The 26,486-nt window shown below is 41.5% G+C and overlaps 1 protein-coding gene across 1 annotated transcript in view; it reads right to left on the bottom strand.

Moving 5' to 3' along the window:
* Positions 1–26,486, bottom strand: part of COL4A2 (collagen type IV alpha 2 chain) — a 215,906-nt gene that overhangs the window by 137,311 nt on the left and 52,109 nt on the right. Inside the window, exon 4 of the mRNA XM_081855449.1 lies at positions 16,025–16,105. Within this exon, the coding sequence (XP_081711575.1) occupies positions 16,025–16,105 (81 nt within the window). The remainder of the gene's footprint in view (positions 1–16,024; positions 16,106–26,486) is intronic.

Genomic DNA, 26,486 nt, shown 5'->3' with positions numbered 1-26,486 from the left:
TTGTAACTTGTAACTAATTGTGTTAACATTTAATAGTTTTGTTAATACGGTTATTTAATTAATTTGTGCATAACATTTTCATTTCATTTCATTGCAGTACATGTGTCAGGGCGGCCCTTAGTAATGTTAGGTAGCTATTGATTCAACAGTCTGCCCTTTCGTTTTCTAGGACAATGAAAGCAGTATTTAAGCCAGCTAGATAATCAAATGATCATTTATTTCCATTAGGACTTCAGTTTGTTCTCTGTTTACTAGCAAATGTGAAATTCTTTCTCTGGAATTTCCTGCTTTACTTTAGCTTCCTAATTTGTAAATTATGTTGTGCTTCAGCAATGTCAACAATTTAAGTCATTAGCATGTATTGAATTATTTTGATTAACTCTCCTAAGGTTACTTAAAATTTTGTCTTTCCCTCTGTGAAAAGGCTCTGGGTTGTTGCTTTCCCCCCTCGTCACAAATATTTGTAGTCTCTCAAAGTTTGCTTACTTTTGTTTGACCCTCTCTGTGCAAAAATAAATGAGGGGGGGGAATCTTAAACATTTAACCACCATGCTAGTATTATATCATGTGCCTTTTCGTCCTGTAAATGGATTGTTTTCATAATTTCTGCTTAGAATAGTTTATGTAGTCTGACACTTCACATCCATACTGGCTGATAAATGTGAAAAAGTCAGCTTCTGGCATTCCCCCAATATCAGGGAATTACTTTGCTTCTGAAAATGAATACATCTCTTGCACCTCTTGCACCACTGCCATCTGAATAAATTCATGCTTTCTTAGTAATACCATTTTCGTTAGAGCCAAACTGGATGTTACATGGCAGATATGTGCAAGTTTCCTGATGTTTTCCATATTTATTTTCTTCTTAACAGCAAGCAGCTGCAGAAAGGTACAACTGGGAACAGTGTGTGTGGGAGCTGCTTAACCCTTCCCACCATGGCAATTTTCCTGCTGAAAAATGTCTTATTTGAGCTGTTTTTCTGCTCAAATTATCTTTTTAATCAACAACTTGCCACCCCTGGTCCCTAAACTGTGACAAGGCCTGCTGGAGAAGGGATGATCTATTTCCCCCATCCTACGGTTGGGGTGTGCGCTTGGGGGAACTTACAGGGCATTGCAGCCGAGATGGACTGAGGGTGAAGAAATTGTGCAATGGATAGGAACATCAGGCAAGATGGATTTGCTGAGATTCGTGAGATTTGGTAGTATAATCTCTGGAAGATGTCATCATACGTGTCTCAGCCTCATGAAGCCATTACATATCCCTCCCACCCGATCAGGGTCACACCAGGTCACAGCTTGGCTGCCCCCTAGTGGCCAGGAAGGATTCTTATGCCATCTTGGATGGCCATGCAAGGCTGCTAATGACAAGTAGAGAGGCGACCAATGTGCTGGGTTTGCAAGTCAGAAGTGGGTCTGGACTCTGAGCTGATATATATCTTAGAAGGAAAGATACAATGCAAAATGTGTAGGCAAATTCCAAGTCATCGCTGTGAGATGGTGAGCTAGCTTCACTACTCCTGTCTCTCAGTGTTTTCAGAGCTGTGATTGATGCATGAGTTGTTTGGACACCAGGTGAGAGGAATCCGTGGGGTCCTAATGAATTACTGCTTATAATTTTTTTCAGCTTCCATCTCATTTTGTAGTCCTTGAATCTTCATAGTTCTAAACACCTCATTTCCCCTAACTTTCCACTGCTCTTCATTTCTTCCTAGCAACCAGAATGGGTATTTACTGTGGTGGGTTAATCTGAGATCAGATTATATTTTAGAAATTATTTCCTGCAAATACTATGCCCAACACTTGTAGGTGGATGCTAAAGAACCTCTCCCTGCAACAACATAAACACACCCCGTGCACACCTTGCCCAATGAGTGGAGGGCTAACCAGAAGCTGATTCTGGGCTACTGCTGGACTTGGCCCCCAGTCAAGTGCTCAAACATCACCCAGAGGGCAGTTAGGCTTCAGCTGCATACTCGGGGGTGGGGGGTGGGGGTGGAAAAGCAGCATGGACCAGCAAAGCAAATAAGAAAGGGAGGTGGGTGGCCTTCAGCCTCTCTCTTGTATTTGCGTTCAAAATTGGGGCTGGGAATTTGCTTTTATAAGACCCTGGGGAGCTGCTGTCAGTTAGTGTCGTCCATTTTGAACTACATGGACCAATTGTGTGCCTCTATATTTCTAAAAATAGCATAACCCTAATATTTCTAAAAATAGCATAACCCTAATAAACTACTGAATAAAGTACTTTACTGAATAAAGTCCTGTGACACGTAAGTCCATGAATGGAGACTGTCTCATCCCTGCTTATCACAACGTTGTCTGCATTGTGTCTTTCTTGCAGGAGAAACAGAGCAGGGGAGACAAAAATGAACAAACTGTCCACTTGTACATCTCCCTGCCTGAAAAAATAGGACTTTACCCTCCCAGTCTGTTAGCTCAGAGAACAATCTAATTGCTCTATCATTTTTTTAATGTATCATTTTACCCAATGATTCTGCTCATTTTCACAACGCTGATCATCCACCCTTATGTTATCTTTGGGTTTAGTTAGGCTATTGTCTATGCAGCCTTAACTACTATCTGTATTCTGATCACAGGAGCAAATTCCTATAAAATATTTGAGATGGCTGTCCCCCACCCCCACCCTGCCAGTTAATGGGCATTGCTATTCAAATGGTGTGCCTACACTGTGTTATGTGATCAACTCTGCAGGTTGGCACCCTGATTCTGATAAGACTCAATTCATATTTTTACAACTGTCATTACCAGTGATCTTCAATCTTGCATCACCAGCTGGCCCTGGCATCTCAGAATGGAGGCATTATAATTATTTTAAGCATAATAAATATCACTCTTTTCTTTTCATTATTGTTCTCATTGTAATGCTAGAAAACTGTCACCCTTTTCTGTCACTGATCTATGTCTTAATTAACATCTACTACTTGTTTTGCACAATTTTGCTTCATTACTGGTTTCAGTGATGAGGATGGGGGTGTTAGTGGAGGGTTAGTATCTTTGGAATCTCAACTAAAACATCCATGACAGATGGCCATCCAACTTCTGTATACCAACTTCCAATGAAGGCAAATCCACTACCATTCCGCTGTCAAACAGCTCTTACTGTCAGAAAATTCTTCCTGACATTTAGTCAGAATCTCCTTTCTTGAAACTTGAAGCCATTGTTTTGGGCCCTACCCTCCAGAACAGGAGAAAACAAGCTTGCTCCATCTTCCATGTGACAGCCCTTCAGATATTTGAAGATGGCTCTCATATCTCCTCTCAGCCTGTTCTTTTCCAGGCTAAACATACCCAGCTCCCTCAACTGTTCCTCATAAGGCTTGGTTTCCAGACCCTTGATCATTTTGGTCACCCTCCTCTGCAAATCTTCCAGCGTGTCAACATCCTTCTTAAATTGTGGTACCCAGAACTGGACCAAGGCAGAATAGAGTGGGACTATGACTTTCTTTGAGCTGGAGTACACAGTTGACTCTTGTTAAGGTTAAAGTCTACAACCTTATCACATGCACTGCTGCCAAAGGTGGTGTCCTCCATACTATATTTGCGCATCTCGTTCTTCCTGCCTTAAGTGTAGACCTTTACATTTGTCCCTTTTGCTAGTTCTGGCCTAAGGTTTTTTAGGGGGAAGCTACCACCAGAGGTTGCTAATTAGTAAAAGAGAGAATATATACTTAAAAGAGATGAAAAATGCTAACTTGGAATGAGTTCAAAAGGCAAGAGGATGGGCACCACCCCTGGTTTCAATACTTCCAGGTAAGGAGTATTCATATAAAACAAATTATTAATTTTTTATTAATTTTTTATTAATTTATTATTTATACCCTGCCCATCTGGCTGAGTCTCCCCAGCCACTCTGGGCAGCCCCCAATCAAATGTTAAAAACAGTACAGCATTAATATATAATCCAATATAGCAAACATTAGACTTAAAAGTAATCTATTCATGAAAAGTATGATGTGTTAATATTTTAAATAAATATAATCAATGTCTTTTGACACCATGGAGCCAAGCAAACAGATCTCTTTGAGGTCAAGGAATTCACACTACTGCCTACCTATCTTCTGTAGAAGATGCCAGACGGTCTGAAGTACCATTGCTTTTTTTTTGCCTTTTTTTGCAAACACCTGGTAGGATTATCAAGGGCATGATCAAGTCAACTAAAGTGACACCTACAGGTCAATGCAGGTCAGTGATGATGGGAGCTGGAAGGCCACACTGGCTACCCCTACTCTAGATTTTATAGGATTTGCTACATGCAGAACCGGTTGATATATCTGGTGAATATCCGACTTCCGGGTTAGCGCCATCGGCAATGGCGGAATTCCTCTGATCCAGAGGAACCCGCTCCGCGAAAATTGGGTCTTGCCGCCGCGGCGAAGGCGGAGACCCTCTAAAAATCCCAGGCGGAGGAAGCCTGGGAACGTGGGATTCGGCTGACACCAGGAGCGCCCCCCCCTACACGCAAGGAAACCCCTTTTCGGGGATCCGAAGTGACGTGGGGTGAGCGGCGCGGTGTTTTGAATCGACCGCTATTTTTACGGAGTGAAGCCGCACATCCGTTGCCGGAGAGCGCTGACTTTTTCCTGTGGACAATTGGACTCTAAACAAGTACCCGTGAGTAGAACGGAAAATTGGACTAAGAAACATCTTAATTTGGCATCAAAGCGGGAAGGTTCTAAACAGGAAGTCCGCCTTCCGCTTTTGTAAATAGATTGAAGCAAAAATTGTGCAAGCTGAAGTCTGGAAAGTCATATATAAAGGTCTAAATTTCCTTCAGTTTTAACCACCAAAACCCCTCTTGGAAGCAGGAGAAAAGAGGGGGGAATTTTGACTAGTCAAGCCTGCAGGAGAAAGAGTAAAGAAAGATAAATTTCCACTGTCTCAAACCTGGGAACGGGGTGTCAGAGACAGAAATTTCTGGGGAAGTTCATTGACTGTGAATGGAACGTCTTTTGACAGATAGTTAAAGAAGAGAAACAAATTAATTCCAATGTTGCCTTTTGCATTTAAAAGAAACAAAAAATTTGAAAAATAAAAGTAACTTTTTTTGTTTTGTTGGACTTGCTTTTAAAAGATGGATACAAATAGAAATTGTCTCCTCTAGAGGGAGCCTGTTAAATTGTTGCTGGAGTTGATCTGGGGATTTCACAGCTGTGAAGATTAGGATCGTGGGACCAGACTCTGACCTTGAACAAAAATGTGTTTAGAAGAAGCTTTAGTGCTTGCTCTTTGCAAGACAAGTGCTTTGTTGGAGCAGTTGCATGAGAAGATGGATTTGCTGACTGTTGCAGTCATAAATCTTGGACAAACAGCGAATACTCTTACAGAAACTATTCAGGAATCAACCCAGGAACCTGTTTTGATAGGGCAAGCGCAAATGCAGAAGATAATGGAGGAGGTTGTTGCTCAACCTCAAGCAACACAAATGGAGAGACCCGAGGCCCTGCAGGAGCATAAGCCGCTGTTCTTGAAGATTGAATCTGGAGCGGGCCGGGGGGGGTCCTGGAGTTGTGGGGGCCCTTAATTTTGGAGGGACTTTGAAACATGCTTTTAAATACTTTCTGGATTACATTGCTGAATGTGGGGAATGGGCTGATCTGCTGAGGGGAGATGGGGGTTTTTTTGGGTTGGAGTTTCCCCGAGACCTACTCCTCAATGAGAAAGGAAAGAAATTAAGAAAAAGATCAACAAAAGATAAGGTCAACTGCAGGTATAAACAAGAAGAAGATTTGCAGAAGGGACATGGAAGAGACTTAAGAGCCTCGGACACAAGATTACCAGGTTGATGGACTAGAAGGAATGGACAGTAAGGACTGATATAACCCGAGACCAGGAAAAAGAGACGCTGGAGGAAGATTGGAAGAAAGTTTTTAAAGATTTATTTGGGAATTAGTGTAAAATTAATGAGTATTAGGAAAAATGTTGGAATGAAACTATTTGGCTTTAGTAGAAATGAGATAAGGAGTTATGTATAAATAAGTATTAAGTTTTAAGCTTTGAGGTATTTTATGGTAAGATAAGGTTAAAATAAATTAAGGCAAACTGAATGACAGAATATAGTGAAAGATGGAAAGGATTTGTTGAGTTAATTAATAGGTTAGACAGTTAAGATAAATTACCCAATAAAAATTGAGAAAGATGGAAAGAATTTGCTGAAACAAATAAGTAAACTAAAATACAAAAAGGGAGGTGTGAGGAGGTCGAGGAAACAAGTAATTGGAAGATTAAGATATGGAATATTGGTTGTTGTTTTTCCTGTTTTTTTTTGTTATTGTTGTATTGGTCCCCCCCCCCCCGTTTCTTATGTATTGTAATGTATGTTTTGTTAAATTTTTTTGTTCTTTTCTTTTCTTCTTTTTTCTGTAATTTTTAAACTTTTAATAAATATCATTTTTTTTTTTAAAAAAAAGATATATCTGGTGAATATCCTTACAGAAAGACCATTTTCTTCAGCATGCAAATAGCTCTGCTTCTCTCAGCAGCGTAGCAAGCCACTGGGGTGCCTGGGGCAGGAAAGCTAGAGGGTGGGTTGTGCTGCTGGAGCTGCGTCTCTCCCAGGCACCTCCACGTGGGAGATGCTGTGTGCGTGTGCCAGCCCAGCATGGCCTGCAAAAGCAGTGTGGGGCTAGGGTTTTCAGAGTTTGTTTCAGAGTTAGGGTGAGGAATGGGGTCTGGCCAGTAGGCTAGATTGTTAACCCTCCCCAACCCTTGTGGGCCAGGTTTGACAGGTGGGTGGAGCTGCCCACTTGTCAGTCATCTAATGTCACAATGTCACATGACCTTTTTTGCCCACAAGGGTCTTCCATAGTACGTACTTGGCAAAGTGCTCTGCGAGACAGAGCTTTGAAGCCCAGGCAGAAGGGCGGGGTATAAATAATAAATTGTTGTTGCTGTTGCTGCTGTTGTTACCTGATAACCAGCAGAATATTGGCAATTCCTTTTCAAAGTGCTATCTTGCTTTGTGAGTGTGAATAAAAATCCTGATCTGCCCCCACTACTTCTCTCAGTCAGTCTGTCATGTGTATCTCCTTCAAATGTAAAAATTGGTGCCTTAGAAGCCTACCTGGGAGACATGACTGATGTGAGCATCTGGCTCTGCATTTTGTTTGTCAGAAAGAGCGAGGGGTCACTCCTCCCAGAGGAAAGAGACTTTAAAAAGCTGAGCTGCCCTGGCAGTGTTGTTCCCTCCCACCATCAGGGATCCAGATCGGACTTTCTATGAAGCTGGCCATCTTCGCTGCTGGCTTGTAAGCCAAACAGCTCTATTATAGTGAATAGGCTAGCATTAGTTCAGTTTTAGAACCACAGGGCTCTGGTTTATTGTGTTGCCTGTTTTGACCTCCTGCCTGCTTTCCCCTAGCTTTTATTTTTAATGAAGTTTCCTAATTTGACCACTGAAGTGTGTGTGGTTACCAACCTCAGGGTTCTAGAAGCCCCAGCCCCCATGCCTAGACGATTGGAGTTCATGCTACTGAAAGTTTAGGCTCAGAGTTGTGCGAGTCCAATACGTTCTTCTGAGATCTGGGAGAGACTTGGGGAGTTTTGGCTGCCTTTAAACTCTGACTAACTTGCAAGGGAACTGCTTGGGAAACACAGGGTGTCTTGGTCTCAACTGTTCCTGGAGTTTAAGAAGTTTAGGGGGTTCTGCCAGGGAAACAAGGAAGCAGCTTGGATATTGGCCTAAGACAAGGCAGCTAAAAGCTGGTCCTATTTTCCCCAACAACTTGTGTGCAGGTTGCACTGAGGAGTGCTGGGTGCACTGGCTTTCGAAAAATGCCTGCTTTCATCCCAGGTCCCCTCCCATCCGGGCAATGAGTTAAGTGGTGGTGGCAGCAACTACCTGAGAGTAAGAGGTATTGAGAACACTGCAGGGTTGTGGTGTTGCAGCTGGATAAGGAGAGGGGTGGAAGATGTATAGGCACAGAAGCCTCTATGGACTGGATTAAGTCTGCAAAATTGCAGATAAATAGTTCCAGTGCTTTTTGTAGGGAAAGTAATTCACTTTATTCTGTCATCCACAACTGACCAAAATGGTTTCCCCACGCTTGCTTTTGGGGTGGACAGGCAGGTTGCTGCCATTTGTCTAGCACAGAGGACAACCTAAATCAGCCAAGTAGGACTCAAAATATACCTAACATTATATTCTATGAAAAAAACATTCCCTGCAGTTGTTGGAGAAGGTAAACAGTATAAACAGTATAAACAGTCTGCAACTGCCAAGGTTTCAAATTGATAGTATGTAATATGCTGAATGTTATGTTATGTAATGGAATGCTATGTTATGAGACCTCTGGGTACAGAGAAGTATACAAATTTAATAAATAATAGTAATAATAAACGAAAGGGTGTTCTGCTTCCCTTAGCCAGCGTGGTGTGGTGGTTAAGAGCGGTAGACTTGTAATCTGGTGAACTGGGTTCGCATCTCCGCTCCTCCACATGCAGCTGCTGGGTGACCTTGGGCCAGTCACACTTCCCTGAAGTCTCTCAGGCCCACACACCTCACAGAGTGTTTGTTGGGGGGGAGGAAGGGAAAGGAGGTAGTGAGCCGCTTTGAGACTCCTTAGGGTAGTGATAAAGCGGGGTATCAAATCCAAACTCTTCTTAGCTCAAAAGGTTCCCCTTCTGTACGTTCTGTGATGTCTTCCTACATACTTTGTGCAGCTCCAGTATTCTGCTGTTGTGAAAAAGGAGCCTACTTCAGACAAGTCAATCATCTTCAAATCCCACTGATCACAACAGGAGAAAGTTACACATGTTCTCCTCTCCCACTGCAATCAATGGTGCTCAGAAGTGCATAGCTTTAAGTGAATTGTGTCCTCATTTAGTTCTCAAGGAAGCAAATAGACAGTTTGCTTTATTCAAAGGAAGTAAAATATCTAATTTTCAAGAATTTCTCTGGGCTACATTGTTATTATTATTAATTATTATTATTATTATTATTATTATTATTATTATTATTATTATTACTAAAATACAGTAACCTATTAAAAATTAAAAGATTCCCTAATCAGGGCTGCTTTCAGATGTCTTCTAAAAGTTTGGTAGTTGTTTTTCTCTTTGACATCTGGTGGGAGGGCATTCTACAGGGCGGGTGCTACTACCAAGAAGGCCCTCTGCCTGGTTCCCTGTAACTTGGCTTCTCGCAGCGAGGGAACCACCAGAAGGCCCTCGGTGCTGGACCTCAGTGTCCAGGCAGAATGATGGAGGTGGAGACACACCTACTGGTATACTGGACCAAGGCCGTTTAGGGCTTTAAAGGTTAGCACCAACACTTTGAATTGTGCTCGGAAACGTACTGGGAGCCAGTGTAGGTCTTTCAAGACTGATGTTATATGGTCTCAGCGGCCGCTCCCAGTCACCAGTCTAGCTGCCGCATTCTGGATTAGTTGTAGTTTCCGGGTCACCTTCAAAGGTAGCCCCACATAGACCGCATTGCAGTAGTCCAAGCGAGAGAAAACTAGAGGATGCACCACTCTGCAAGACAGTCTGCGGGCAGGTAGGGTCTCAGCCTGTGTACCAGATGGAGCTGATAAACAGCTGACCTGGACACAGAGTTGACCTGCGCATCCATGGACAGCTGTGAGTCCAGAATGACTCCCAGGCTGCACACCTGGTCCTTCAGGAACACAGTTACCCCATTCAGGACCAGGGAGTCCTCCACACCCACCTGTCTCCTGTCCCCCCAGAACAGTAATTCTGTCTTGTCAGGATTCAACCAATCTGTTAGGTGCCATCCATCCTCCAACCGCCTCCAGACACTCACACAGGACCTTCACCACCTTCACTGGTTCCGATTTGAAAGAGAGGTAGAGCTGGGTATCATCTGCATACTGATGAACACCCAGCCCAAACCCCCTGATGATCTATCCTAGCGGCTGCATGTAGATGTTGAAAAGCATGGGGGAGAGGACAGAACCCTGAGGCACCCCACAAGTGAGAGCCCAGGGGTCTGAACACTCACCCCCCCCCCACTTTCTGAACACGGCCCAGGAGGAAGGAGCGAAACCACTGTACAGTAGTACCTCAGTACTTAATTCGTTCCGGAGGTTTGTACTTAACCTGAAACTGTTCTCAACCTGAAGCACCACTTTAGCTAATGGGCCTCCTGCTGCTGCTGCGCCGTCGGAGCACAGTTTCTGTTCTCATCCTGAAGCAAAGTGCTTAACCTGAAGCACTATTTCTGGGTTAAAGTGCTTAACCTGAAGCACTATTTCTGTAACCTGAAGTTTATGTAACCTGAAGTGTATGTAACCCAAGGTACCACTGTATAACAGTGCCCCCAGCTCCCAGCCCCTCTAGGCGGTCCAGAAGAATGTTACGGTCGATGGTGTCAATCAATCAATCAAACCTTTATTGCATTAGCATACAGCCATAGCAGGATAAAACAAAAATGCTATAGACAAGCAACCAAACAAAATTCAAAGCGATATTACTGGGGTTATGACATTTAAATTACCCTAAGATAATAATGTAGAGATTTAGTTGCCGGCGCCGGGAATCTAGAATGCGGATGTATATAAAGCATATAATGGCCCCAAAATAGGCTCGGCACATTAGGTTTAAAAAGGTAATGAGAGAATTAAAACAGGTCCAGGTCTAGGACACACTACCCAGTCAGAGTAGCCCTGAGTTTCAAGGCCTGCACTATAAAGATTGCCACCCCACGAGAAACTTGGGGATTTGCGTCCACGAGAAGCGATTTCAAACAGTCTTCCTTAGAAGTGGTGGTGGACGGGATCAAGCGGAGGAGCTTAGTTCTTATTAGCTCATAAATAGGGCAGTAGAAAAAGAAATGTATGAAGTCCTCTACTTCATTCATTGTGCATGGACATAGGCGCTGAGTAATAGGGGTCTTAGAGTAGATTCCCTGCAGGAAGGCCGTGGGTATAGAATAGAAACGTGCCATGGTAAACGCTCTTCTCAAATTGGGCTCCGTAAGGTCTATTAAGTAGTTGGCAAATGATCTTACCACTTTCACTTTAGGGAGCCACATGGAGAGGCAAGCTGTGGTGGACTGTGCCCGATCCATGGCCTCGTCTCTTGTAAGAATCCAGGCCCGGATTTTATGTTGATCCCAAGCTGACAGCGTGTCGAGATCTGGGAGGGAGTAGCGTGCAGTAATAGTCTCCATGGCCTTGGACCATTTATTGCTGTGAGAACAAGTTAAAAAGGCTTGCCTGGCTAAAAGAGAACCTGGGGCTTTTATTAATTTACAATAAAAACTAATAATTCTAATGTGGGCTCTCGCAACAATGGAGGGGAGGCCCAGTTCTGTTCTTAACTGTGCAGCAACCGAGCCCTTGGGGAGACCCAGTAGCTTACGTGCAAAAAAGCTTTGTAGAATCTCGAGCCGTTGTAGTGTTTTTAAATTCCACCCCCAGATTTCAACCCCATACAGTAACATCGGGAGGACTTTGCTGATAAATGCTTTTCTGATTGGTGGAACCAACTGGCCGCCTTTTGCATAGAAGAATTTCTCCAAGGCTTTGATGGTTCTACGGGCAGCCAGGATGGACATATTTAGGTGAGCTGACCAGCTAAGCCCATGCTGAAAAGTGATACCCAAATACTTGAATGCTGAACAATATTCAATAGAGTGGCCCTCAAAATTCCATAATGGCTTCTGAGTTTTCGTGCCAAAAGTAAGAATTTTGGTTTTGGCGAAATTGATTTTAAGGGAGTTGGTATCACAATATGTCATGAGCCCTCTGAGCATGTTGTTTAAGCCCTGCTTGGTTAAAGTCAGTATCACCATGTCATCCGCATAGAGTAATATGGGGATCTTGAGCTGTTGTAAAGAGGGGGCAGATTGGTTTAGGTCCTTCATGGTTGTAACGATGTCATTGATGTAGAAATTAAATAGAAAAGGGGCCAAGAGGCAGCCCTGTTTGACCCCTTTATTCAGAGGGAAAGAATCAGAAAGGGCTCCCAGAGGGCCAAATTTTACTCTGGCCGATATATCATTATGAATTTCCATAAGAAGGTGTAGGAGTCTCTTATCTATGTTGGTGTAGCTAAGCTTCTGCCATAGCCTATCTCTAGGGATGGAGTCAAAAGCGGAGGTCAGGTCCACAAAAGCCGCGTGTAGTTTGCAGTTGAACCTGTTTAGGTATTTATCAATCAGGGTGAATAGAACAAGACATTGGCCAGATGTACTATGACCTTTACGGAAGCCAGCCTGTTCCGGGTGGAATAGCTTTGTTTCTTCTGCCCGATGGTGTCAAAAGCCGCTGATTGGAATTGATCCGACACAACTTGACTAGACAGGACTCTAGCACTCTTCTGCCACGGCCCTGCTCTCACGGTGGAGTCTACCTCTTCCCGAATCTGAGCGACTTTATCTGCAAAAAACTTTGCAAAATCACTGCAGGAGATCATGTGGCCTGTACTGGGCCCCGATGTAGCAGGTGGTTCCGCTAAATTGTGAACCACCTGAAAAAGGCTCCTGCTGTTTTCTGCAGATGCAATAGAGGCGGTGAAGAAAGTCTTCTTTGCCGTCGCTACCGCCACTTGGTAGGCTCGACATTGAGCTCTAACCCGTGTCCGGTCAGCTTCAGAATGGGTTCTCCGCCACTGGCGCTCTAGCTGTCTCAGCGATTGTTTCAGTGCCCTCAGATCCGTGGAAAACCACGGGCCTGTCCGGGCTCCATGCAATCAGAGAGGGCGTTTTGGAGCCAGACAGTCGATAGTCCTGGTTAACTCCACATTCCAGCAGGTCATCAGGGAATCAGCTGAAAGGCCATCAACATGGGATAAAGCATCCCCTACCACTCTCTGGAAACCATTTGGATCCATTAAGTGGTGGGGCGGACCATCCAAATCAGTCCCACCTAGTACACACATACTGCAATGTGTAACAATACGGAACTATCTGTACAGATTTTGAGCTTGGCAAAGATTATTTTCAGTTTTTAATCAAATCTGCAACATTAACCAAAACATTCAAGAAATACTAACATTGCCAGTGCTTCCAGCTTACTTGTTTGTGATAACAGTTTTAGTTTCTCGGTGTCTAAATACGAATTGGTAATATTTAATATTTTCATCAACTGGGGTGTTTTCCAACCAGAAATGCTGATATGATTTCCAACATGCAGAGAAGCAGATTTCAAAAGATGTAAAAATATCAGTAATACAAAGGCATCCTTGAGAAGAAATGGACAGTGGGGTTGTCACTGTCAAAAAGAGGATAAGATATGATTGGAACTTATAAAGAACAATCAGTTGCTTACTCTAACTGTAAATCTTTGCATAAACATTTGTGCAGACACAATTATGAGTTCTCTCCCTATGCAGAAACTTCTCAAACCATACTAGACATTTGGCGGGTACCTCAATGCCAACCTCTCTGTCTAGGGGCTTAGGTCCTGCCTTCCCACCCGGCTCAAATCTTCAACCCACATAGAAGCTCTCTAGAAGGACCATGCAGAAGACATTAGATACTAAGTACCATAGTACTAAAATATGGATGGTCATCTGGATGTGGTGGGACTAACAAAAAATCACTATTTTGAAGTTGAATAGAGTGAGTAGTGTTTCTATAGCCCAGAAAGAATATATTTCGATGGACAGAGATACAATAATCTAGCACAGTAAGCAGCCTAACTTAACTGGAAAATAGGTGGAACAAATATATTGCTATTCTTTAATACATGTATATATTACTATTCTTTAATACATGTATGAGATGAATTTGCATCAGAATGAAATCAGGTCAAAAGCCATCAACAATCCTTCCCCCCAAAAAGCTTTGGGCCATCTCCCCCCATTTTCTTAATTTTGAGTCTCCAAAAATAGAGGGCATCTTATACATGGGGGCGTGTTATGCACAGAAAAATACGGTAAGTCAGAAGTCCCACAATGTAATTTCCCATACCATCTCTAACCATCCACTATTATAGGCAGTCAATAATTCAAAAAGAAAGTCAGCACTATTGAACATTAAAACTCTACAGCTGCACCCAGAACCATTTTTAGACATTATTACCAGAAGAATAACCCATTAAACTCAAGCACTGCTGGACCTATGACTCACATGAAAAACTACAAACGGAAAATTTAATTTAATTAGGCCTTATTTTTTTATACTCCATTGTAAGACAATGTCAGAGTTGCCTCTAGGTCCCAGCTCACAGAGGACCAACGCTAGTCAGTAATAACTTATAAAAGTCTTTATTGAAGATTAGTTTCCATTTCCAAACCGCAGCGTGCAACTCCATGTCTTAGAACCTAGACCGGCGAAGCTCCATCTGAGTCTCCGCCTCCTAGACACCAGTTTAAGACTCTAGCCTTACTCCACCTCTTCCGTTGTTCTTTCCTCCTCTGGGTCCTTCTGCCCCCTGGGGTTTCCTCCTTTCTGGACTCTTCTGACGCTGACCCCCCTGAGTCTTGCCCCTCCTTCCGGCGGGCTTTAGGACCTGGCTCCCTATCCGGGCTACCTGCTGTGCCGCTCGCCTGTACATTTGAACTTGGCGCGCGCGCCCAGCCGGTAACTTTCCTCTTGACCGTTTCCCTGCTCTCCGATGGAGGCGTGGTCAATCCTGACTCATCTCCTCTCGCTGGTGGTGAGAACACTGGTCCCGATGCCTGGGACTCCTCCCCCCCACTGCGCTCTGGTGGGGAAGCTGGTCCTGATTTCCAACTGCTGCTCTGGGAGTCCCCGCTGGCCCCTTCCTTCTGGGGTTTCCCCCTTGGCACCCCCCTTGCCCTGGCCATCGGCGCTCCCTTCTGTGAATCTTCCGATTCGCTGGAGAGGCTCATGGAATCACTCTGACCACTGTCACCGCCTACGCTCCCCTCGGATTCCTCCCCCTCGCTCTCCATTTCCTCCCTCTCCTGTGCCTCTGCTCCTGAGCCCCTGACAGACAAAAACATTTCCATTAATTTTGGTCACCTCTGAAGATTCCAAATGAACTTACGATGAAAGTGGCTACACAGCTGTCAAGTGCACTGTTATAAGATGCTGAGAAATGCAACTTATTATTCAGAAGGTGCTGCTAGTAAAGATTTTACATTTAAAGAAAATAATTACAACATTCCGGTCAAATTAGATGGCTTGGAAGTATGCTTGCATATCAAATCAAATAATTTTTGTTCACTGCTTGAGAAGCTAGGGTATTAAGTCCATTTCCCAATATTAAAATTCAATATTCTTCAGTTATAAAGTGCTGTTGCTTCAAAAATGATATAATTCTAATTAAAAACCACTGTTCATTTCAAATCTAATTAAAACAATGTAACTGGAGAATATTCAAATTGTTGTGTAGATGTTCACTGTGTAATTCATTTTGACAGTTTTCCAATATCACATGGCTGTACATTTCAATAACAACAGATGAATAAATGCAAGAGCTCTCAAACAGTAGTGCCCAAATCACATTTAATGAGGATTTACTTTAAGATTTACTTTGATGTAAAGATACTGAGGAGCAGGCTTTTTAATGCAGTTATAAAACAGTGCCACCATGAGGAGGTGACGTGAGGCATGATTTAGAATTTGAGCTAAGCATGTACCAAACAACTTGCCTCCAAATGCTGTAGTCTACAGGAACATGTCATATGATACCTTTCTTTCCGGCTTAAATCTGAAATGTCAAACGCAATTATAGGCAATAGTTGAATCTAGAATTTCACGAGTGGAATTATGCTCACAAAGCTGGATGCTCTTGGATCTCTGCTGCATCCGCAGCCACTGAAAATTTGCTAGGGTTTGGGAACCCTTTAGAGCAGTGTAGGTGGCAGCAGGTTATTCCATTTCAGTTCATGGAAGCGACCACTTGGAACAAGCCCATTCCACTAACAGATTACCCCTTCTGTTCACAGGAGGCTCCTTCTGTTCATGGAAGGACATATTGGGTATTGCTAGTATTGCATTGTTGAAATATTTTGTTATTATTTTTGTATTGTTTTGTTGTTTATATCTTAAGTCCTAAATCTAGGGGCAATTGTTTGATCCCTAGGATAAAATGGTGAGAATTCTTATGTGATTAGAAAAAGTGGTACTCACACGAGCTCCTTTTTCTGGGAAACATTCACAACCCCAACTGCAGTCTCTTCCAGCACAAGGTCCTGTATAAGACTTCCCTCCCTGAAAAATAAAACAAACATTCAAATGACAGTTAAATAGCACAGCAACAGCAAGAAAAACAACTAGTATGGCAAAACTAAAGGGAATCATAGAATCATAGAGTTGGATGGGACTGCGAGGGTCATCCAGTCCAACCTTCTGCAACGTAGGAATCTCAGCTAAAGCCTCCATGACAGATAGCCATCCAACCTCTGCTAAAAACCTCCAAGGAAGAAAAGTCCACCATCTCCCAAGGGAGTCTGTTCCACTGCCAAACAACTCTTACCGTCAGAAAGTTCCAGTTACAGATAGGTTACAGATACAGTTACAGATAGGTATCTGAAGAAGTGTGCATGCACACGAAAGCTCATACCTAGAACTAACTCAGTTGGTCTTTAAGGTGCTACTGGAAGGAATTTTTTTATTTCGTCAGAAAGTTCTTCCTGATGTTTAATTGGAATCACCTTTCTAGTAACTGGAAGTCATTGGTTCAAGTTCTACCAGCTAAAGCAGGAGGAAACAAGCTTGCTCCAACCTCCAGGTGACAACTCTTTAGAAATCTGAAGATGACTATATCATCTCCTCTCATGCTCTTCTTTTCCAGGCTACACATACCCAGCTCCTTCAACCATTCCTCATAAGGCTTGGTTTCCAGAACCTTGATCATCTGGTCACCCTCCTCTGCACACCTTCCAGTTTGTCTTAAATTGTGGTGCCCAGAACTAGACATAGCATTCCAGGTGTGGCCTGACCAAGGCAGAATAGAGTGGGACTATTACTTCCCCTAGAAGAACGTTTTAAGTGATTATTAATGATTGGGGACTCATTAACCAATCTTAAATTGAATACCATTTACTACTTGGATGCATAGTAAATTAAAAATGACATTGAAACAAAAATGTTTTAAAGTGTGTGTGTGTGTGTGTGTGTGTGTGTTTGCCAACAAAAAAGAGAGAAGCTGCAGCAACCTCTGTTGTTGAATGAGAAGTGGTTAAATATTCTAAAAGAAAAGACATCACTGAAAATTTAATCAGCCTTACAAGCAGTAAAGTTATGTACACTGTACCCCTGCTAGATACACTGGTATGAGCTACATGTGTGCTTGGAAAAAAGAGCAAGATTAAACAGAACAATATTTCTGCAGATGGGAACAGAGCTTACCATTTATGTACAAACAACTCAAAGAATGTGAAACTGCAAGTGACGCCTGAATGCTTTTCTTAGTGAAAAAAGGGAGCTCATCTTATTCATCAAAAGATTTTTGTTGGAATGCAAACTTTGAAACTATGCATTGCAAAGCAAAGGACAATACATCCTTCCTCTTCCAGGTTCACATAAACCTGTTGCTCCAATGTATTATTTCTTACCTAGTATACTAGGGTTCTCAGCAAACTACAGGCAATTCTCTTAAAACCAGTTGCAAAGATTTTAAGGTTTTTTCAATCTAATTTTGTCAAAACAAAACATAGGCCAGTATCAATAATATAATACATACAGAGATGTACCATGTCTATATTTAACTGCTCTTTGCTTACATATCTATGATTGTCCCATCTGCTTAACTCAGAAAGGTCCTAAGACGAATTACATCATTAGCTTCACACAACAGGAAACTAGGAAGTCTGGACACTCTTCCCTACATGGTGCTTTGAGACAGGTCTATTTATAAACTACTTTGCATCTGGCTATTGTAGTTCACCCACCTGCACAATTTGGCTATTCTATGGAGTTTTCAGTTTTCACATATAATTAACAATTCATTTGCTCTTATTATGTACACATATGTACATACATACATCATACTGTACAGCTCAGATACTGTTTTTGGATGATGCAGAAATTTCCTGCAGTACTTTACTTCAAAAGCTGCATAAACATTGTCTCAGAACTGCAGTGGGTCTTGCGGTTTACTTTGCAAACAAAACGTTCTTATCAAAGTACAAGCTAACATACTGAGATTATAAACATCCAAATAGTCAACTTCCTTTAGCAGACTCAAACAATATCATCTTGTCGGTTCACATCCTCTCTCATTACGTTCCAAGCCGAAGTGCTTAACAGATTCAGGAAATGTCTGTTCTGGGAACAAACAGAAATATTTGAAGACCTACATTGTAGTGCACCAAAAATACTGTTGCTTGTTTGCAAACATGGTGCAAATATTACCAAAAAATGAGAGCATTTTTCACTGAAATTTAGAATATCAAGAAAGTAATTATTTTTAAACAGTCACATGATCTTATTTTGGATTATTTATATTATTATAATTATGTAGATATGCTTTTAGACTTAGGGCATGTACACATTAGTGACTCAGAAAGTAGCTGTCATTCCCCCCTACTGTGTTTCAAGCTGTGTTTTAAGTTGCTGTACATGAAAGGGAATTTCCGATCTCTCTATATCCTTTTAGGACTCAATTTAGGACTCCATTTTGTTTGCTAAAACCAGTGCTATTTTTCTAGAAAAAGAGGTGCCGGAACTCACCACGAAACTCCCTTGTTCTCAAATTAAAACCTAAAGTCCGAGACTGGTTACATTATTACCAGATTAATGAGACCTTCAAGCAGGACAGGAAACTAGGATTCCAGAAGGAGAGGTCAAAGTTAGAAACAGAATTGTTAGAACCCAATACTAAGAATTTGTCTAGAATGTATAATTTGCTGCTAAAATGGAACACACAGGATGAAACGGTTAAATCAGCCATGATTAAGTGGGCACAAGATATTGGTCATGATATTATGTTTGCTGACTGGGAGCAGTTATGGACCACAGGTATTAAATTTATGGCATGTAGTGCCTTAAAAGAGAATATAATGAAAATGATCTATAGGTGGTACATGACCCCAGTCAAGCTCGCAAAGATATATCATTTGCCCAATAACAACTGCTGGAAGTGTAATGAATGCGAAGGAACTTTTTACCATCTTTGGTGGACCTGCCCGAAGATTAAGGCCTACTGGGAAATGATCTATAATGAAATTAAGAAAATCCTTAAGTGGACATTTGCAAAGAAACCGGAGGCTTTTCTCTTGGGCATGGTAGGCCAAATGGTTCCAAAGAAAGATAGAACATTTTTTATGTACGCAACAACAGCAGCAAGAATTCTTTTGGCAAAGTATTGGAAGACTAAAGAACTACCTACTCTGGAAGAATGGCAGAACAAGGTGACTGAATTTATGGGACTGGCAGAGATGACCGGCAGAATTCGTGACCAGAGGAGAGAGACAGTGGAAGAGGACTGGAAAAAATTTAAAATCTATCTTAAAAATTGTTGTAAAATTTCGGAATGTTAAGATGTCAAGGGATTTGATATAAAGAATTACAGCTGAAAAAATTTAAGCTTAAGAAAATTTTAAAGAGAATTAAATATAAAAATGGATGAAGGATTGCTAAAAATTTTTAAAACAAGGATGCAGTGAAGGGGAGGTATGGGGAAGTCGTGTTATGTTTGTTTGTTTTTTGTTTATGTTGTAAAATTAATAAAAATTATTTTTTTTAAAAAAAGAAACTCCCTTGTTCTCTTATAGTGGTGCAAACTCCCACTGTGCTCCGGGGGCTTCAGGCAGCTATCCGCAAGCTTTTGGATCCCTCTTGCTCTCCAGGCTTCACTTCGCTGGAGAGGTGCTGCACAGTTTTCCCTCTCTGTGCAGCGCCCCTTCAGGGAAGCGGGAGGAGAAATGGAAGGGGCCCCTTTTCTCCTGCCACTTCTCTGGAGGGGCGCTGAGCAGAGAGGGGGAGATTTCCCCCCCCCCCCTGTTCTCTCCCTCCTATGGTCCGGTGTGTCCTATGGTCCGGTGCGTCCTATAGAGCGAAAAATACGGTGCTGGGCGGTTGTCACCTTGAGGAGCAGACAGAGAAGGCAGTGGTGGCTGGCAGCAATTCTCAATGGCAAGAAATACCTTCCCATCCCAAGGATTATCCAGGACCACGGATGGATGGATACTCAGTTTCTTAAAATGAGCGCTTTTTTTTTTTAATGAAACAAACCAGGAGACCCCAGCAGAACGCCTTGTGCAAAGTGCTTCTAGGTTTGGCGGCTGTTGTTTTTAAGCGCATGTTGTAGGGGAAAAGGGAAATGATGGCCAGCACGTTGAGCCTGTGCCTTTCTCTCTCTGTTTCTCATCTGAAAGGGGAAGGAGCAGGAGGCAGGGAGAGCAGTCTCTCTAAGCAGCCAGGATGATGGCGAAAAGAAATACTGCCGTTGCCACCGCCCCATTCATACGCCCCCCTCCCCGGGACCCCACGACAGACGAGCGCGTGAGAGGGGAGCATATGAATGGGGGCGGGGGCGGCGGTATTTCTTTTAGACATCATCCTGGCTGCTTAGAGAGAGACTGCTCTCCCTGCTTCCTGCATTCTGGGGGGGGGGGGGGGTGTCTGCTGCGATGGCACCCTGCCAGAATAGTGGTGCCATGGGCAGCCTGCTGGCTCCGCAAGCCTGTTCCTCCGCCAGAGGAGAGAAGGTGAAATGAGTGTCTAGCAGCTCCCCTCTAGGGCCCAGAGGAAGAGTGTGTGGACCCCGGAAAAGCTGATCAATCACCAAATGATTTACATCTGTGGAATATATTCCATTTCAATTGCTACATATATTTGCAAACAGTATGCATAATAACCTGACAACTCAGGAATTTACTGCGTCATAGAACTTCGAACGGTAGACTTGGACAACAGCCCGGACTGCAAGATAACAGTAAGCCACGAAATGCTGCGCTGGCAACAGACAAGGGAAATACACACATACACAAACTAAGCTGTGCTTGTCAGATTAAAGGATACATGACTGTTCAACATGACTGAGAATTGATTAGCCAGGGACTGGAGACTCTGAGAGTTTAAGATCGGAATGTGGAAGTTATGAGAATCACAAGAAGGCAGAAATATAACTATGTGAGATGATTCTTCAGAGATCCAGAATATGGGAAGTCTGTTTGAAATTTAATAATTAATAATTTGTTTTTGTTTTGTTTTTTCTTGAATTGGATTATGATTTGATCTGATTTGTTATTAATTGGATGTTCTTAATGGAAAATTAATTTAATTTGTTTTTTTAAAGAGAGTGTTGCAGTTTTAATCTGAAATCTTAGGTGCAGTACTGGGCGCCCAGAGCTCAGAAACTGCTTGCGCTGATGAAAATCCCTGTTGCAAAATGTGCCCAGAACAATGGGAGTTTTGAACACTGTTGTTGTGGTTGTTGTTGTTGTTGCTGCTATTATTAATTAATTAAATTTATATACCGCCCTATACCCACAGGGATTCATATACTTAATTCCTCACATAAGGTTATGAGCCCAGAGGGAATTAAATCATAGAAAGTGGAAGGTTTTGTGGTGATTCCAGTGATAAATGTTTTACGGAGTTTTTCAGCTTTTGAGGCTTGAGTTTCAAAGTGCAAAAGATAGAATCCCCCAGCCCCCTCCGAAACCAGGGAGAAGATTCCTAGGCAAGAAAATAAAATGTACTGAAGAGGTAAAAACTTAACTATACAAAATGCAGTTTGGAGGTTTATAATAGATCTTATAACAGACTTTCTCAAGCTCTGGGAGGAAGACCTTTCATTGCCTACAGACAGCCACCCAATCTTAAACAACTCCTAGCCCACAATAATACTACAACCAGACTTAACACGGACACTGGCACCAGAGCCTGTAATAAACCCAGATGCCAACTTTGCTGCCACATACACCCGGACAACACCATTACTGGCCCCAACAACATCACACATACCATCTCGGGACTATTTAATTGCTCATCGTCTAACATTGTGTATGCCATCAAATGCCAACAGTGTCCTTCAGCTCTCTATATTGGACAAACAGGCCAAACCTTACGCCAAAGAATAAACGGACATAAATCTGACATCAGGAATCACAAGACAGAGAAACCAGTAGGAGAACACTTCAATCTCCCAGGACATTCTATACAAGATCTCAAAGTAGCTGTTCTATTACAAAGGAATTTCAGAAATAGACTGGAAAGAGAAGCTGCTGAATTGCAACTTATTACCAAACTCAAAACCATGGAGAGACCTGGTCTGAACAAAGACATTGGATTCTTATCTCATTATACATGACAAAGCCATTTTTCACCTTCTCACCCCTTGCTTTTTCCTGCAAGACCTATTGCAGTCGTTAAGAGTCGTCAACAGGCTCATCACAGCTATCTGCCAATCACCCAATCCCACCACCCTTCTGAGTAATACCCCTCCCCACCTTCTCACTATATAGAAGGGTCTGGTGACTTCTGTTTCAGTGTATCTGAAGAAGTGTGCATGCACACGAAAGCTCATACCAAGAACTAACTTAGTTGGTCTTTAAGGTGCTACTGGAAGGAATTTTTTAATTTTGTTTTGACTATGGCAGACCAACATGGCTACCTATCTATAACCTGATCATTGTGATCTGCTAAAAGAAAAGACACAATAGCAATGGTTGGGTGACCTGGTATGGACAGTAGTAGAGGGGTAATAACCTCATTCCTCAAGTGGCAAGGCAAAGTTTCATTTTTGTTCTTTTTGAAAAGCTTTTTGGCAGTTTTTCATTTTATTTTTGGCATTTCTCTGTCAGCAATTTTGTTCTTTTTGGGGAATTTTTCTGTTTTTGATTTTTCAAATGGATAGCAAGAATTTAATCAGCCTAGAACTTTTTTCTCATTGGTTAAAAACTGTAACCTAATAGATGCCTGGAGACTTAGACATCCGCTGGAAAAGCAATTCACGTACCACTCTGAGCCTAACCAATCACTGTCCCGAATAGATCAGAACTGGGTCTCGAACGAACTAACACCAAGAATTATACGGGTAGAGATTCAGGCTAAAACAATATCTGACCACAACCCAATAAAGATGGAACTGAAAGGTTTGGAAGAAGGTACTTTTAGATGGAGACTGAAGGATTATCTCTTAGACGATCAAGATATAGTTGAAAAAGCGCAGAAAAGGATGAAAGAATTCTTTAAGGATAATATGAATAAAGGCACCCAAACTAAGGTGGTATGGGATGCAGGCAAGGCAGTGATGCGGGGCTTTTTTATTCAGCAGAATGCCATTAAAAATAAAGGAAGAGATAAAGGGAAAAAGGACATTCTGAAACAGATAACGGACTTGGAGGGGAAATTAGTTAAAAAACCTAATAATAAGAGAATAAAAGAAAATATTAAAGTACTGCAAGCCCAGTATGCAACAATAATAAATAGGGAAGTAGAATGGAACATAAAAAAACTAAGACAAAGAACGTTTGAGTTTGCGAACAAGTCAGGGAAGCTTCTGGCATGGCAAACCAAGAAAAGAAAGGAACAAAGCACAATAAATAAAATTGTAGCGAACGGAGAAGAAATAACTAACCCTAAGGAAATAAGGAAAGTTTTTCTGGATTATTATAGAGGATTATATAAAAACAGAGAGAGATACAACCAGAGAAAAATAGAAAGATTTTTGAAAGATAAGCAGGTTCAGAAGATTCCAATAGAGAAAAAAGAGCAATTAAATATCCCAATAGAGACAGAAGAAATAAAATCAGCAATTAAAGAATTAAAAAGAGGAAAAGCCCCGGGCCCAGATGGCTTCACGGCAAGCTACTATAAAGAAATGGAAAATATTGTACTGGCACCACTGAGAGAAGTAATGAATAATATTTTGAAAGAAAAAGAAATACCAGATACTTGGAAGGATGCTTTCATTACTTTAATCCCAAAACAAGATTCAGATCTGTCGCAAGTCAAGAACTACAGGCCGATCTCGCTGTTAAATGTTGATTATAAAATCTTCGCAGGAATACTGGCAAGTAGAGTTAAAAACATATGGTCAGAATATATCCATGGAGATCAGGCGGGCTTTCTGCCGGGCAGGCAAATGAAAGATAATATTAGAAATATAATAAATTCCATAGAATACTTGTCTGCCAGGTATGATAAGCAAGCCATAATGATGTTCGTGGATGCAGAGAAAGCATTCGATAATATAGTTTGGGACTTTCTACTAAAACAGTTAGAATATATGGAGGTCGGTACGAACTTTTTCAACGGAATAAAGGCAATCTATACGGAGCAAAAGGCCAAATTGATTATAAACAACATGGTGTCAGAAGAAATAACGGTAGCGAAGGGTACAAGACAAGGTTGCCCACTCTCCCCGTTGCTATTTATAATAGTACTGGAAGTACTTCTGAAGTCAATAAGACAAAATAAGAAAATAAAAGGGATTAGAATTGGTCAAAATGAATATAAAGTTAAGGCGTTCGCAGACGATTTAGTAATAACAACAGAAGATCCGCTGAACTCAATAAAAGAGATACTGGAAGAACTGGAACAATTTGGTAAGGTGGCTGGCTTCAAGTTAAATAAAAGAAAGACTAAAATAATGGTGAAGAATTTAGATTCGAAGGCAATCGAGGAATTACAACAACAAACAGAAATAGAAGTGGCCAAAAAGGTGAAATATCTAGGAATATGGATAACCCCGAAAAATATATATCTATTTAAGAATAACTATGAGCAGGTATGGAAAGAGATAAAAAAGGACTTGGAGAGGTGGGGGAAGCTGAGATTGTCATTCTGGGGTAGGATAGCTTTAATTAAGATGAACGTTCTCCCGAGAATGTTATTTCTGTTCCAGAACTTACCGATAATCAAGGGCACTAAGATATTTAAAGAGTGGCAAAGAGGAATCTCAAAATATGTCTGGCAGGGCAAAAAACCAAGGATTAAGTTTAAATTGTTAACAGAAGCTAAAGAAAGAGGGGGATTTGCTCTGCCAGATCTGAAATTATATTACGAGGCATCGTGCCTTTGCTGGGTGAAAACGTGGATAAAATTGGAAAATAAGGAACTATTAGATCTGGAGGGGTTCGACAATAGAGCAGGATGGCATGCGTACCTATGGCAGGGGAAGAGGAAGCACAAGGGTTTCGCAACACATATCTTTAAAGGCCCTCTAATGGAAGTTTGGGAGAGGAATAGATTTTTACTAGAACCTAAAGTACCACACTGGCTATCCCCATTGGAAGTTATGAGCGTGAAAAAAGTGAACATGAGAGGGGATTGGATAACTTAACAACTGTTAACAAAAGTAGGGGGGACATGGAAACTGAAACCATACGACCAGGTTAAAGAAAAAGTTTATGATTGGTTACACTATTTCCAAATAAACGAAATGTTTAGACAAGACGTTAAAGAGAGAGGATACGCGGATAAAGAATCTAAATTCCAGACTGAAATAATAAACAATGATTATAAAATTCTTTCTAAAACGTATAATATGCTATTAGAGTATAACTTGATAGATGAGGAAGTGAAGTCGGTGATGATTCATTGGGCAAGGGACATCGGCCATAATATATACTATGAAGAATGGGAGAAACTCTGGAAAAAAAATCTTAAATTTACAGCTTGCATAACATTAAAAGAGAACCTCATGAAGATGTTTTATCGTTGGTATATAACACCTGCAAAATTAGCAAAAATATATAAAACTTGCAATAAATGCTGGAAATGCAGGGAAAAAGAGGGATCCTTCTTCCACATGTGGTGGGACTGCAGAAAGGTCAAAGGTTTTTGGGAAAGTGTATATAATGAAATGAAGAGTATATTAAGATACAACTTTGGGAAAAAGCCGGAGGCTTTTCTGTTAGGCCTAGCAGGAAGTGATATAAAGAACAATGACAGTAAATTTTTTCAATATGCAACAACGGCCGCAAGGGTCCTATTGGCTCAAAATTGGAAACAACAGAACATACCGACGCTTGAGGAATGGAGAGCAAAACTACTAGAATACGCGGAGATGGACAGATTGACGGGGAAAATTAGATATTTAAAAGACCAAAGGTTCATTGAGGATTGGGGGAAATTTGTGGAATATCTGGAAAATATAAGTGAAGGTCAGATAACGCTAGTTGGGTTTAAAAAAGCTCTGTGAAAAGGTTGGAATATTGTCTAAAGAGAAAAAGAAGGAAAGAGAAAATAATGTCAATATAAGCCAGGATTTGTGTGAATTTGTTAAATAAGGGTATGGATGATTTGAGGGGAAGCTGAAGGAAGTCTTATAGAAAGAAATCTGTGACAACAAGATGTAAATTGTAAATTGCTTTATTTTTTGTTTGTTATGATTTAAAAAACAATAAAAATTATGCAGGGAAAAAAAAGAATTTAATCAGCCTAATGGCTATAGGACTAACTTAGTTGTATTTGAGGTTGGTTGGTTGGTTTTAAAAACAATCAAATGGTAAATAAATGTTAAGAAATAAATAAATCTTAAACTTGCAAAAGATTATGGGTGCAACACTGAAGATTCTATTTGCAAAGCACAACCTATTTTAATAGCTCATTTACATAGATAGTTTTAATTATATCACTGTTTAATAACTTTCCCCCCATGTTTTTAGCTGCTTGTTTTATCTGTAAGCCACCTTGA

Source organism: Podarcis erhardii (assembly GCF_964252035.2).
Source record: "Podarcis erhardii genome assembly, chromosome: 3".
NCBI lineage: Eukaryota > Metazoa > Chordata > Lepidosauria > Squamata > Lacertidae > Podarcis > Podarcis erhardii.
This window is presented reverse-complemented; position numbering and strand designations above follow the sequence as displayed.